This window comes from Elgaria multicarinata, chromosome 5, assembly GCF_023053635.1.
Source record: "Elgaria multicarinata webbii isolate HBS135686 ecotype San Diego chromosome 5, rElgMul1.1.pri, whole genome shotgun sequence".
Lineage (NCBI taxonomy): Eukaryota > Metazoa > Chordata > Lepidosauria > Squamata > Anguidae > Elgaria > Elgaria multicarinata.
In genome coordinates, this window is record NC_086175.1 from 96098856 (window position 1) to 96114210 (window position 15355).

Below are 15355 nucleotides of genomic sequence, written 5' to 3' on the forward strand. Positions count from 1 at the left end.
TGCAAGCCATGAGTTCTCTCAAACCGGTTAATACAGTACCTCCCTCTTGTGTCTGTATGGTGCAGTTTTGGCTATGTCAGGATCAGCACCAAAAGAATGAGTTAACTGTACATGTCAGGATAGTGATTCCCTCAGTTCTTGTTTTGTGTCTGTGTGTGTGTTTTAATTGAATCTATAGTTCTACCTGAATTATTAAATAGAAGTATGCATGTTTGCAGAATAATGTGATTATTGTTTCTGAGAAATGCCTCTTGGGTTATCTGTATGGTTGAAGTAGAAATGTACGTTTGTTTTTAATTTTTGTTCATTTTGATCTCGTCTTCAATATTGAGGGTTTTTTATAAAATGTAAAAACAATATTAGCAAAATCAAAGATACTTGGGATACTTGGTTCTCTTCAACTGTCAGGAGCAAGTTGGTTGATAGTTCCTTTTAATGTTTAGGTGAAATCCCTTTTCTTGTAATTTGAACATAAGAGCCATACTGGATCAGACCAAGGGTCCATGTAGTCCAGCATCATATTCACACGGTGGCCAACCAGCTGCCTCTGGGAAACCCACAAGCAGGACATGAGTGCAACAGCACCCTCTCACCCATGTTCCCCAGCAAATGGTTTGCATAAGATTACTGCCTCTGATACTGGAGGTAGCACATAGCCATCAGGACTAGTAGCCATTGTAGCTTTCTCCTGGAAAGTCTCCATCTCATGTAGAAGGATGAGGAATTGACTGATGAAAATGTGAGTCACATCAGCATGTTTCCTCATGTGTGTACACCAGTGAACTTCATAATTCTTCAAGTAGGAGCCACTTTAGCTCCAGGTACTACCACTGAGGCCACTTGGGGGCTTTTCTTGGACCATGGTGGTGGCGGCTCTCGTCTTTCCTGCACCAAATTTGACTGAAAGCTTTTTAGGCCTCCCCTCTCTTTCCACTTGGTCCAAGCAAATCCTTATCAGCCAGTCACCAAATCCCCAGGCAGGCAAATTCCAAATTCACCCCATTGCCGCTTCTGTCTGCCACCACCTGTCAGGCCACATGAGCTTCTTTTGAAGATCAACCTGATGAGCACGCAGTGCTGTCTGCCTTTGCTGCCAAAATTGTGCATTTCCCCCGTTACGTCAATGGCAGTAAAGGCCCCATTTGCACAAGAGTAAAGGCATGAATGGAGTGTTCACAACTTTACCCTTGTGTAAATGGGGCCTTTTTGGCCACCATTGACATGGAGGGAGGGAATGCACAATCAAGGCCTCACAAGTGCTAAAATGCAGTGCCCGACTGGGTCCAAGGCGGGGTAGATGCAGGGGAGTCCATCGGACTCCTGGGCTCAGTTGGGTGCTTGCAACAACATCCCCTACTCACTTGGTTCTTGAACAGAGATGGATCTTTTTCTCCTCACGGAGAAAGTGCTCTGCTCTCCTCAGTGTTGCAAAATCTCCCAGCACAAGGCCATTCAGTTTCCTCTATAGCCAGTCACATTGATCTTTGCCTCTTTAGCTCGGCTGATCGCTCGTGTATTCTATTTGCCCCCCCCCCTTAAAACTAATGATGCCCACTGCTAAAGCAAAAACAAGGCAACGTGAGAGAGCCCTTGCACCTGCACCAAAAGAGCATATGAGTAGAGATGTGGGCTCTCCCACACTAGAGGCCTTCAAGAGGCAGCTGGACAACCCTCTGTCAGGGATGCTTTAGGGTGGATTCCTGCATTGAGCAGGAGGTCGGACTCGATGGCCTTGTAGGCCCCTTCCAACTCTGCTATTCTATGATTCTATGTAAAATTTCGGGAAATTTTGAAGTCATAGAAAAAGCCTGCCCCACCCCTCTGCTTTTTTTTTTTCTGGGGGGAGGGGAATGGAAATTTTGGGGGAAATTGCGGGGGGGATGCAATATTAGCACTTTTTACAGATTGAAAGTCACTTTGTTACTTTAGGAACATAAAAAGTAATTATGTACAACTTGGTTTGGCATAAAATTATCACATTTGGTATATTAAAAGTACAGTATATTCAAGCAATTATTACAACTCGAATTAACTTTTTAATTTTTAATTTTTTTGGGGGGGGGGTAACAAATGGAGCTACAAGCTCCTGAACTGTAAGGAACCTCTTTGGTTTTGCTAGTTTATGAGGAGCAGGCAAAAACAATTTAAAAACAAACTAACAGAAGAAATCATCAACTTTAGTAACAAAGAAACATATTTATGTCTCTGCTAGTTCTCCACAGTGTCAAGCAGACATAAAGCACCCATTCTCCCAGAAAGAACTGAGAAAAGGGGTGGGGGACCAAGATTCAATGAATATGCATGAAATTTAATCAGACTCATTTTCTGAGCTCTAGTTATCACTATCAATTTCAGTCTCTGCTTCCATGGCAGTGCCCCCTAGAGGCAGAAATGCATCTTGCTCTTGCATTTGAGAGTTGTAGTCTCAGTTTGCAACCTAGAGCTTGCTTGTCCTTGGTGCACAGAAATTTTAATAATCTGATACTGTACCTAGTTTTTAGAAATCATTTGGCGAAGTAAATACATGAACACCTTATCTTAAACATTTTATTCATCAGGCTAAAATAAAACATTCCATAATCCATTTTTCTTCATTGTTTTTTTCAATTTTTTTTTTTTTGGGGGGGGGAACAAAAAAAGGCTTCAGAAAAAATGGGGGGGGATTTTTCCCCTGAATTTTTCTGGTTTTTCCCCTGGGTCTTCACATCTCTACATATGAGTAAGTGTGAAGAGCCAAACTTGAGGTGATTGGGAGCCACTAACGCCTCCCAGGCCTTGCAGTGAAGAGCGCTGGTGCACACATGGTCACATTTGGCTCCAAACTTCATTTCAGTTAAAGGCTGGGGGAACCTGTATGAATAGAAAGGAGAGATCGGCACAATTGAGATGTATAAAGTGGTGGAGTAAATGTGCACATAAATTCTTATAGTAATATTCTAAACACCTTTGTCTTAATGCTGAAGCAAGCCTGCTTCCAGTTCTTGAAACGAAAATCATCCATATTCTCAGAAGTGGTTTCCCTCGATTTAAGTAGAAAATATTTTTAAAATTGATTCGTAAAATAAAGGAAACATGACACCATCTTCTGGTGAGAAATGAAATAGCAAGGGTCCACATGGCACCCTTAAAACCCATGTTATGTCAAACGTAATGATCACTCAGAATTACTACTACTACTACTACTACTAATAATAATAATAATAATAATAATAAGCAGTATCCTATGCTACTGCTGTACTCTAGCAGTTTCTTTTCTGTCAGTGACAGCCGCTGATAGCATTTCAGAAAACCAGGGCTTCCTAAAACAACCCTGGAAATGAAACAAGCTTTTCTACTTGTTTAAGGATCTGCCAGCTTACTATTGTACTAACAGTGGGTGTCGCTTGTGTGCAGGCAAGGTTGGATGCTGTCCAAAAGCCTAAAGTCACATCCGCTTTCGACAACTTCTCTCTTTCTCCCTTCTCATTTATACCCTGCCTCTTATTCTACACACTGATTGACTAAACTAACCAATCCTTCAACAACATTTCAATGTAGTTCCAAAAGGAAGGGACTATTCAAATGGCCGGCTAATAGCAGTAGACCATCTTAAACATTTCCTATTTCCCATTGTTCCTTCTGTGTGTCCATAGGTAAGATACTGAAAGAGGGAATTTGTATACAGGTTTTCAACAATAGCAATACCAATACTGTAGGTAAGTGATCACTTTCTGGTTGATCTACAATGTTAGAGCAAAAGATGTACTCTATAATACTACCTGATCTACTATTAGGAAATGTAAAATACCCGTGTCAAGTGGCGTGAAGGTGTATCGACTAGTGTCCAACCTTCTTCCTTAACTGTTTTATCCCGTGAGAAGCAGCCATGTGACCAGACTTCACTATAGTCCAGTCCAATAGTGTTTCCATTTTCGTTAGGTCCTGAGCCAACACGAGCACTAAAACTACCATAGACACTATGTTGGCTTTAGAAAACTGTACTTTACAGAAGTTCAATTAGGGCTGTGTGCAGCCCCTCTGACTCACCTCAGAGGCCATTTCGGAGACTCTGAAATGGCCCCGATTCAAGTTGGGATGCTGTGGGGCTGGGCGGCCTCGCTTTGGAACCAAACCTGAAGCAAGGGTCAGCCCCTTCAAAGCGGGTCAGCCCTTGGGGTTCCTGGGCGCCTGTCATGCAGGTGTGTGGCAGGCACCCAGGAAAGCTGTGTGCAAGGCCAATCATTGGACTCACTGTTTGCTCACTTGCCCTGTCCCTTCATCCCAAACCGCTGCTGCCTGCTGGACTTACCTTTGACATCCAATTTAGAAGTAAGATGGGGGCTTTCTTGTTTTCATAGATTTACAGTCGCAAACTGTGGAAATGGCCCTTTGCGGCCTCCATAGTTTGCAGCCGTAGATCTGTGAAAACTGCAGAGCCCCATCTTACTTTTAAACCTTGGCTTTAGGTAAGTCCCATGGGCTGTGGTGGCTCCAGGTCTGGGGGGGGGGTGAATAGGGGGGGAGAGGAGGAGGGAGAAAGATGACTCTAATGTACTCATGGTCAGCCTCACACCAGCTTTTCCCCATTGCCAGGGAAGCAGCCCACCATTGCACCGAATCAGCCCAAAGCACTTTGGACCCGATCCACTTCACCTCGGAGTGCATCGGGCTGACCCAGTACCACCTCAGATTCAGGGGTTCAGCCCAAAGTAGTGCAGTACCCTAGGTTCAATACCTCCATCAGTTCTTCCCATAAACCCTTTGAGCTCAGTGAAGATTTATCCGGTGGGAAATATATGTTTAGGCAAATTAAGGTACCTGACACACCTCCACTTAGCTTTTACCAATATTGATGAAATAACATTACTTTCAGAATGGTAGATTAGCTGAGCCTCGGCATCAAGCTTCACTGAAACTGTTGTGGCCAAGCCCTCCCCCACCCACCCCAGCTCTTCTTTCTGATGGTATTTTGTTGCAGGATACAGAAATGAACAAAACACCTGCAGCAAAAGTGTTGAGATTTCCAATAACCAAGTTTCTTAAAAATGGAAAATGACATAAGACAAAATTCTTGATCTACAACTTATTCTGCCATCCAGCAATATTCCATGATAAAACAGAGAAGAGAGAATATGAATTCAACCCATCTACATAGGGAAATTGCTGGGAGTGGTGCTGTAGTTTGGGGAGAATAATAGCTTTATCACACCAGCGTTATATTGTGCAATCACTGCGAATTGCATGCAAAGGACTCAGAAGTTTTCCACCATATAATCTGCTTTGATTGTGAAGTACTCCCATACATCCTGCCTTAATTGTGCAATAAAGCAAAAAGATTCACCGTATTTAGCCCCTACATTTTGAGCGTATCTTCCGAGCCGCCACTGAGGCACAGGAGCAGGATTTTAAAGAAATGCTTACATCTGCATAAGCTTTAAAGATAAAGACACCAAAATTGGCACAGTAATAGATATTAGGGAGAGCTTTTAGCATACCAAATTTGAATTGAATTGGGTTATCCGTTGATTTTTTATGATTTTTTTTTACATTTCCCCCCTTAAACTCACTTCCTGGTATGCAAAGGATCGCTTTCGCCTGGTAGCAAAAACAACAACAACCACGAAAGCTTAGCGCTACAGGGGTAATCCAAGGGAAGCAAGTACGTGGGATGAAGCTTTAAATCAGGCTTCCCCCATGTTCTTCCTGAGCCATTGTCCATCTTCCAAGTTTGAAGAATTATTTGAACTCTTGCTTGGATCATATATATTTATGTCCAAGTTATAATTGCCTTGAATCCCCCTACCATAATTCCTGGGGAGAGTGGAAATATTATGAGTAGCAAGCATAGGAGATGAATTCCCTGGTACTCAGAACCATCCCCTCATCCATGCCATGAGATAGGGATGTTATTTGGATAGGTCACCTCTGTGGGCATGGCTTCCTCGGGGTCCCCCCAATTATGAGCGATGTCTTTGAAGGAAGGGGCCCTATTGTACAGGTTTGAGGAATGACTAATGAACTTCCTTTGTTGAACCACTTATTGATCTAAATAGGTGAAATTAGTCTCTGTGCCAGTACTTTATGTATACCTGGGTGTATACTTTGATAAGAATGGTTCTAGATTCAGCTCCAGAACATTAAAATAACAGCACAGAAGACAACTCGAGCTATCTTGAAACTTTTCTTTTCTAGGGGAGGCAATTTGGTTGCTCCAGCATTGAAAGTGTTTCTTGGAAAATGGTTGCTCAAATCCAATATGGTATTGGGATCTGGGGCTTAAGGTATAACAATTTGAAGGAGCTGGAAGTTTGTCAAAGCATATTCATGAGATATATACTGGGAGTACCCTTGGGTACTGGGCTCCCTTCCTCAAGGCAGAGAGTCAGGCTTGGTATCAGTAGAAGATAGGGATGAGAAGGTAGCCCTTCTGTATCAGAAGAGGGTCTTGGATATGCTTGAACACCACCTCCCCAAACTTTGCTTGAGAGAACAAATGAAGAAGGATGGCTGAGCTAAGTCATGTCAGGAGCTGCTAATCTCCAAAAACCTACTACCGGATATTTCACCTCACCGAAAGCTAAAAACAGAATGAGAGATTGGATAGATGGGATTAAAAATAATCAGACTTAGATTTAATTAAAATTTCAATTTATTTATTTATTGCAATGGTACTGCCTGTTTAAAATGGATCATGAAGGAGCCCAGTATGATTTGGCAATGTCCCACAGTTGCTGCTTTTGGGGAGGAGGTTATAATAAGGATAAACTTTGCATTGAAACCATCTATAATATGGAACAATGTGCATGTCCTCCTAAATTACTTGCCAGCTTCTTGGAAATTAGCACATGGTCAGTGCAGATGGATCTTCAGGGCCCTCATGCCAACCAAAAAACTTATATTACTACATTGGAAGGACAAATGCTGACCTCCCATAATGCAATGGACTGAAGACCTAATAACACTATCAACTTTTGAACGGGTGTTATATAGGCGTAATTTGTGAGTGGATAAATACATGGATATCTGGTCTGCTTTTCTTGAAATCTATGTATAACTCCCCCAACACCCTTTAATGAATGGTACACATGATGAAAAATGATGATATTCCTATATATGTAATGGGTGTTTTTTTTTCTTTACATGATATATTTTCTGTTCTGTTTTGATATATAAAATAAAAAGGGAAAATATATATATGAAGGTGCCCAGTACCTACAAACTCTCACTTTAGCTTCTTTGAGAACCTCATTTACAGAACTACACTTCCAAACCATGCCCACAGCATTCTTGGACAGAAGATTTAGGCATGTTCCTAAATCTTTTTCCTAAAGCTTTTAAAACTTGATTTTGTTCTGACTTTATACTGTTAGTTTTACCCTACCCTGTGCCTGTTTGCCCTACCCTGTGCCTGTTTGCTTTCTCTTCCCCTCCTTATTGTTTTATCATGGTTTTATTAGAATGTAAGCCTATGCGGCAGGGTCTCGCTATTTACTGTTTTACTCTGTACAGCACCATGTACATTGATGGTGCTATATAAATAAATAAATAAATAAATAAATAATAATAATGTTCCGTGAAACCTACAACTCTGTATCTGTGGTTTGGGAGAGGTAGAGGATATCTCACCTTATTTGCTTTACTGCCATCTATCTCAAAACCCCAGGGAGAGGTTATTAGTCAAACACAATAGCCTGGTTCAGACAACACGCTAAACCATGCTGCTTAACCCCAAAATGGTTAATGGAATGCATTCCGTTAACCATTTTGGGGTTAAGCAGCATGGTTTAGCGTGTTGTCTGAACCAGGCCAATAAAATGCTCTGACTGTTTAAATGAATTAGCTCTGACCCCCAGTTCCTTTCACTCTCAGTTTTTCTTAACTCCTGCTTTCCTCACCTCTTACTAACTGTCTCTGTCTTCCTTCTAACTGACTTTCTCTAATTGCCACTAACTCCACTCAGCATTCTGGGTTAAGCATTCCGCCACTCACTCTTCTGTTACGCTCTCCTTCACATATCTTTGTTCCAAACCATTTAGGGACATCTATGAAAAGATCAGCACTTCAGATTGCCACCAGAATAGAACAGGAAACTTGTGCAGATAGAACAAAACTGGAATATATGATTAGCAAGGGTGGGTGCTGGGAAGGGGCTTCAGATGGCTGCCATATTTTACATCAGTTGGGAGGTTGAAACTGAAAGGGCTTGTGAAGAGCTCCAAACTAATCTCTTCCAACTGTGGACGTAGATATTAAAATAGCAAATGATTGTAAAATGATGCACATTGAGCTTTGACTATTGGGCGGTATAAAAATGTAATAAGTAAATAAAATAAATAACTCCTAACTTCACATATATGCTGATGGGGTCTGTACTGCCAGTGATTCACTAAGGAAGGGATCTTGTGGTTGTGGCAGACATGCTGATGCAAAACCATTGCCCCAGTGTGCAGCTGCCGTGAAAAATGCAAAATCCATATTGGGGATTATTAGGAAAGGAAATTGGAAATAGAACTGGCAATCTAATAATGTCTGTATACCAATTTATGATGTGAACATATTTGGAATAATATATACAGTTCTGGTCACTGTATCTCCAAAAGCATCTTGTAGAGCTAGAAAATGTGCTGATTGCAGAAAAGGGCAGCCAGATCAAGTGGCTGGAGCATTTGGGGTTTCTTAGCTTAGAAAAAAGGCAAATGAATGCATGGAGAAAGGGGACAAGTGGAAAGTGAAGTGTAGGCCTAATCTGCACCAGTCAGCATATTGCACCATGAAAGTGAAAGTGGAATATAAAAAGCAGGAGCCACACAAAGCAGGATATAGCACTATGAAAGCGGTATAAATGTGGTATGTTGTATGTGTCGATGGGCCCCAACAGTTGTCAGTGCACTTCAATACCGCTATAATGGCTCCTGCCTTTTATATACCACTCTCATACAGCTTTCATAGTGCAATATCCTGCTTGGTGTAGATTAGGCTGTAGTTTTTCTCTCCCTCATAATACTAGAACCCAGGACCATCCAGCAAAGCTGAAAGGTGGGAGAGTGCGGTCAGATAAAAGGAAGTAATTGTTCGTACAGCACATAGGGCTCATCTACACCAAGCAGGATATTCCACTATGAAAGCGGTATTTAAAAGGCAGGAGCCACACTATTGCTTTATAGTGATATTGAAATGCACTGCAGGATCTTCAGTACTGCTTTATAGTGGTACTGAAGTGCACTGACAACTGTTGGGGCCCATGACACATCTACACCAAGCAGGATATAACACTTTGAAAGTGGTATGAAAGCGGTATGTGGTATGTGTCATGGGCCCCAAAAGTTGTCAGTGCATTTCAATATTGCTTTAAAGCAATAGTGTGGCTCCTGCCTTTCATATACCGCTTTCATAGTGGAATATCCTGCTTGGTGTAGATGAGCCCGTAGTTAAGCTTTGGAATGCACTGCACCAAGATGTAGTGATGGCCACCAACTTCGATAGCTTTAAAAGAGGACTGGACAGACGTATGGAGAATAACGCTATTAAAGTCCTGGTGGCTGCATATTGCCTCCAATATCAGAAGCAGTATGGTTCTGTACAGCAGTTTCTGGGGAACATAAGCAGAAGGCTGCTATCGCATTCATGGTTTCCCATGGACACCTGGACTAGTTTGAGCTGGTATGGCTCTTCTTCTGTGCTATTCCTATCCAATCCCCATTTGGGCATCAGTAGCATTTTCACCGTCATCCTCTTGGGATGATTATACAGAAATGGGAATCTCTCCACCCTTTTGATATTAAATGCTGGCAGTCCTTCAAGTGCAACCCCCACCCATTGAGTACAGACAGTCCCCAAAGTCAAAGAGAAATGGGCTAATGTGGGTTCAGAATTTGTAGCCATTAATGTAGCTATAATACAATAAGTCTGGTTTATGTTTTGTATTTCTTCTGCCAACTAAGATTTAGTGGTGGTTGTTATTCTTACATGTATTTTTCTTGTAGCAACATGGTTTCGACCTGTGGAACATGGTGTCATCACTGCCTTCATAATACTGGGCAATATTTTATATTGGGCCCAGTTCGGCGTGGTTGGTAAGTACTAAATTCCTTGTTCTTTACCAGTGCTGGATATTGTTATATAGTAAAATATTTTGCACATGTGTAACAATGGGGTAAAGAAACAAAAAAGAAATTAATGCTTTCCATGCATAAAATATGTAATCTTACACCATCTAGGTGATTTATATAACTGCTAACTGACATTTTCCAGGCATGAAAAATAACACAGAAGAAAAGGTGACATTGTAATTAATTTGAAGTCTGTTACCCTTTACACTGCGACTTCAATGACTGGTAATTAATACCTTCTATAATAATCTGCAGTTGAAAGGAAGCTTGTGCCTGTCTGTGGCTGTTTGACATCTTAGTTGTACAAAGAGCGTTACGATGGGTTCTGCCTACTATCCCATATAAACCAGGCCTTCCTCTTTATATGTTCCTATAAAATTATTTTACAGCTATAAGATATAGCACTTGTTCTATTGTGTTTCTTGTTCGATTGTTATTGGTGAAATCTTTTAGGGCCTCTTGGCACATTTGGCAATTTGACACACTCGTTGGCACCACCACAAAATGGGTGCACTGCAGATGAAATCGTCTGCCAACAGCCACCTGCCGTCTTTATTTCCTTACAGTATTTATGAGCCCCACGTGTGGCCAGGGGTATTCATGGAAACAGAAGATGGGAGCAGTTAGAGGCTCTCACTTTGCTTTGAAGCAATCCCAGTAAGAAACACTGTTACTGGGGTGGGGGGTGGGGAACTACAAATAAAATGCAGGAGGGGTAAGGCACTTTGGAGGATGCCAAGAAAGGTGTCTGAGGGCACACTAGTGCTCACAAGCACCACATTGCCTACCCCTGTTTTAAAAGATCTGGTCAGTTGTGGGGAAGAAAGATATTTGAATGCCATCAGCAAAACAAAAATGGACAGGACAGGCACTCCAGAAACAACTTGGTTTGTGGAGTTGTCTGAGCAAAGCATGAACCCATAATTACTCTTTCATTTTTTCTCTTTCTGCCTGATCTCCAAGGTAACATCCTCCCCTCACCAGCTCCTACTACTGTATTTTTACCTGCTCCTACTACACTAAATTTCATTAAGGGAAATTCCTTTAATGGAAAATCATGCTTCTCCCAACAGGAGAAGTTCTTGCTTCTAGTTCTTGCTTCTAGTTCCTAGTTCTTGCTTCATTGCATTGAATAATATAGGGAGATTTGCCCAACAATTAGATGCTCTAAGAGAGAAAAATATATACCAATTACAGTACAACCCTGTACCCATTTATTCAGAAGGAAACCCCACTGACTTAATCCCAGAGAAGTATGTATAAGTTTGCAGTTGTAGAGGCTCAGAACCTCTATCTGAGGGTGGGTGGGGGGATGGGGACATTTCCCTAGCTTTCAAATGAGTATAATCACCCCTTGTCCTCTTCCTTCTGGCTTATTACACCAAACAGGGAGGAAGTGACTGGCTGACTCTAGGAGAAGGTAAATGTCTCCTTGAGTGGTGGAGTATCCCAGTTGCCTTAAAACAGACCATGGTATAACTGCTCCTGAAGAAGCCTGCCTTAGATTGAAAGTATCTTAATAACTGTTGGCTCTTTACCAATATACCCTTCCTCTGCAACGTACTCAAATGGGTGGTTACTGTACAATTCCAAGAACGTATGGATGATACTGATTGAGTTTTAGGCCTGGGTTTGGCATAGGGGCTGCTTTGATTGACAATTGCTGAGAGAAAGACAGGGGAATGCAACCCTGCTGATTCTCCTGAAATTCTCAATGGCTTTAAATACTATTGACCATGGATTCCTTCTGGATAGAGTGGGTGAGCCACAGTTTTATGGTTGTTCCATTACTACCTGAATCATAGATTACAAAAGGTGGTTCCCCAGGACTATTGCTTGTTGCCTCTTTGGCATTTATGCTATTGAGTTTTACAAGCTTTTATTCTACACCAATGTTGTAGTTGGCTTTTTGGGATCCAGACTGACAATGTTTGAAATAAAAATAAAAGTTTGGGAACCGACATCATTTTAATGGCAACTAAGCAATCTGTAACTGCTGCTTCTTCCACTTCCTTATCTCTGAACTGATAGTCTTCCAAACTTTTTTATAATTTGCTCGAAATTATTTAGATTCCTAGTAATTTGGACCCCTAAATACCTAAAACTTACATGACAGAGCAGTATCTCCATCCTTTCAGAAAGTTCTTTTTGTGTGGGTGGGGAAGAATTTAGATACATTATCTCTGATTTGCTATAATTTACCTCCAAATCAACCACCAAACTAAAATTCTCTAATTCTTGTTTCAGGTGAGGTGCTGAACTAAGTGGTTGGTCTGCGGTCAGGACCATGTAATCTGCATAGTGCCCTAACAACGTGACCTTTTTTTTTTATTTAACAGAATTTTATTGTAACTCCCCCCTAAAAAATTTGTATTAAAGAGTGGTAATACAAGTATCCATAACAAATAAAAAAATGAGTGCATCCTTTGGTAGTATCCCTAGGTACCAACATTAAAGGTATTAGTAAAAGAGATTGGAGTAGACAGCCAAAGGTGGTTGAGGTGCAAACATGCTGGACAATCATAACATATTGAGTCATGTTTGTATTCATTTTTTGGCATTCATCAGTGTATGGAATGGGCTTGAGTCTTTAATTCACAGGATTTAAAACTCTGTAATTTAAAATGTCATTCATGGGCTGATGCCTGTGAGGGAGCTTGTAATGTGAGATGTGGATCTTCAAAGCCCACTAACGGCTTGAGACATCACTTTATATACAGTATATATTATTAATCTAAAAACAGCCCTGTTGTTCTAGAGAATCCTTACATCTTTGTGATGTAACATTTCTCTGGGATGCTAACCCAATGCTCCTAGGCATTATTTCATGGTGCACTGATTAAGTAAACAGTCAGCATAGAAACAAAGCTGAGCATTTCCAATTTATTGCTGTGTTACAGAGGTAAACCAAAAGCCAGCTACTCCATTAATATATTAGGGAAACATGGCTATAGCAAGAAGAAATTACTTTTCAACTTTCAAATGCTGCTCTTTAGAATTGTACTTTGGAGGGTTCTGTCTCTTTTTTTAATATACCGAAAAATCATGCTGTGTCTTTCCTACCTCATGCAATATCTACAATTAAGATTCTGGAATAGAAATGTACCTGGCAGTTTGTTAACAGAGCCTAAGGCAGAAGAATGCCCAGCTGGTGATAGCAAGTGTACAGTTTTTCCAGCTTCCTCTCTTTGGGAACCTTCCCGAGCGCAGTGTAAACCTATGAACTGTCAGCCTTTGAAGTGATCCACTTCTGCAGCAGCACTAATTTAACTGCCCGTTTTTAAAGACTAGCATGTTCAATTGAAGTGGAAACGAGAATTTAGTATCTGATCTGTATCAGATAAATTGAACTCTGTGAAGAGTACTTCTAATTTGAAATGGAATCGCAAAACGTTCCGCAACATGTAGTCATGGAGGTGTGGATCTTGCTGGGGAAGATCAGCATTGTGTGGCAAAAGGGGTAATCCAGTATCTTTAAAGAAGCCTCACACTGTTGCATGACAGTGTAGAGTTGTAGCAGCAGGGGCGGCCCGGGACACTTTACAGGAGAGGGCTGTAACTCAGTGGTAGAGTGCATGGTTGGCATGCAGAAGGTCCGAGGTCCAATCTCTGGCATCTCCAGTTAGGGCTAGGAAAGAATCCTCCCCAAGCCCTAGAGAGCCGCTGCCAGTCAGTGTCAACAATATTAGGCTAGCTGGACCTCATCTTGAGTATTGCGTCTACTTCTGGGCACCACACTTCAAGGATGCAGATAAGCTGGTCAGAGGAGGGCAGCGAGGATGATCAGGGGTCTGGAAACAAAGCCCTATGAGGAGAGACGTGATAGCACTTTTCAAATACTTGAAAGGTTGTGAAACAGAGGAGGGCCAGGATCTCTTCTCAGTCACCCCAGAGTACAGGACACAGACTAATGGGCTCAAGTTACAAGAAGCCAGATTCCTGCTGGACATCAGGAAAAACTCTCTGACTTTTAGAGCAGTACGACAATGAAACCAATTACCTAGGGAGGTAGTGGGCTCTCCCGCACTAGAGGCCTTAAAGAGGCAGCTGGACAACCATCTTTCAGGTATGCTTTAAGGTGGATTCCGGCATTGAGCTGGGGGTTGGACTCGATGGCCTTATAGGCCCCTTCCAACTCTACTATTCTATGATTCTATGACCAATGGTCTGACTCAGTATAAAGCACCTTCTTATGTTCCTGCTGCCTGAGGCAAAGGAAAAAGAAAGTGCCCCCTTCCATTCCATGTACAAAAGCTGACTGGTCTGACCAATGATTCTGTCTTAATGCTGATAAGACAGCATCCTCCACTGAACCTGAAGGCAGCAGGAGTCACAGAGTAGATTCCATAGCTCACAGGTCTCTCCTCCAACACCTTGCTGCCATCTCACACCTGCTACCTGAGGAGACTGCTTCACTCTGCCCATTAGAAGGGCCAGCCCTGTGTAGTACTGTCTCCCATTTTGCCAATATGAAACGTGTCTGGAGGTTTATGGATTGTACAGAAAGAAAACCGCCTTTTCACAGCTGCAGGAGTGACTTCCTCTTCAGTGCTGTGATGGCATTAGCCCTGATTCTGCAACAGTTGCATGATAATTGTACATACATAAGATAGCTTGTAGGAGAAAAACAGCACTACCTGTCCTTCCTCCCTTATTTTCTGTTCTAAGAGTTGGAAGGGGAATTATATGCCACTCTATGCATGACTATTCATGTTATAAAGCAGGTAAACACATAACCTTTGTCAGACCTGTGATGTTTTAAAACACATTTTAAATCTGCAGTTGGGAATGTGTCTCAGTGACATCATGGAAAGGATTGGATACACCAGTAACAATTTCCCCCAAACCTACACAGAATTGGTAAAGTAGCACAATTTGTACTGAGTTGGGGGAGCACTCAGATTTTAGTAGATATTATTTGAAATTCTATAGCATCCCTATAAAATTTGTTTTCCACTGATGGAAGTGCAATCATCTGGGTTTGTAATGGGCATATAGACTGCCTGGTGTGAAGGTTGCAGATATCACGCGTCATCTAGATAACATAGTAGACAGTGCTGGAGTGGAGTCAGTTGTTGTGGTCCCTGTTGGTACCAACAATGTGGGTAAACGTAGTCATGAGGTCCTGGAAGCCAAATTTAGGCTGCTAGGCAGGAGGTTGAAATCCAGGACCACCAAGGTGGTTTCTCTGAAATGCTACCAGTTCTGTGTGAAGGGCCAGCTAGACAGGCACAGCTGAGAAGTCTCAATGCATGGATGAGACGATG

The 15355-nt window shown here is 41.8% G+C and overlaps 1 protein-coding gene across 2 annotated transcripts in view; it reads left to right on the forward strand.

The window, feature by feature from the left end:
- Window positions 1–15355, forward strand: part of CD47 (CD47 molecule) — a 63269-nt gene that overhangs the window by 14463 nt on the left and 33451 nt on the right. For both annotated transcript variants that reach the window (XM_063126844.1, XM_063126845.1), the window contains exon 3: window positions 9963–10052. In XM_063126844.1, coding sequence (XP_062982914.1) covers window positions 9963–10052 — 90 coding nt within the window. The remainder of the gene's footprint in view (window positions 1–9962; window positions 10053–15355) is intronic.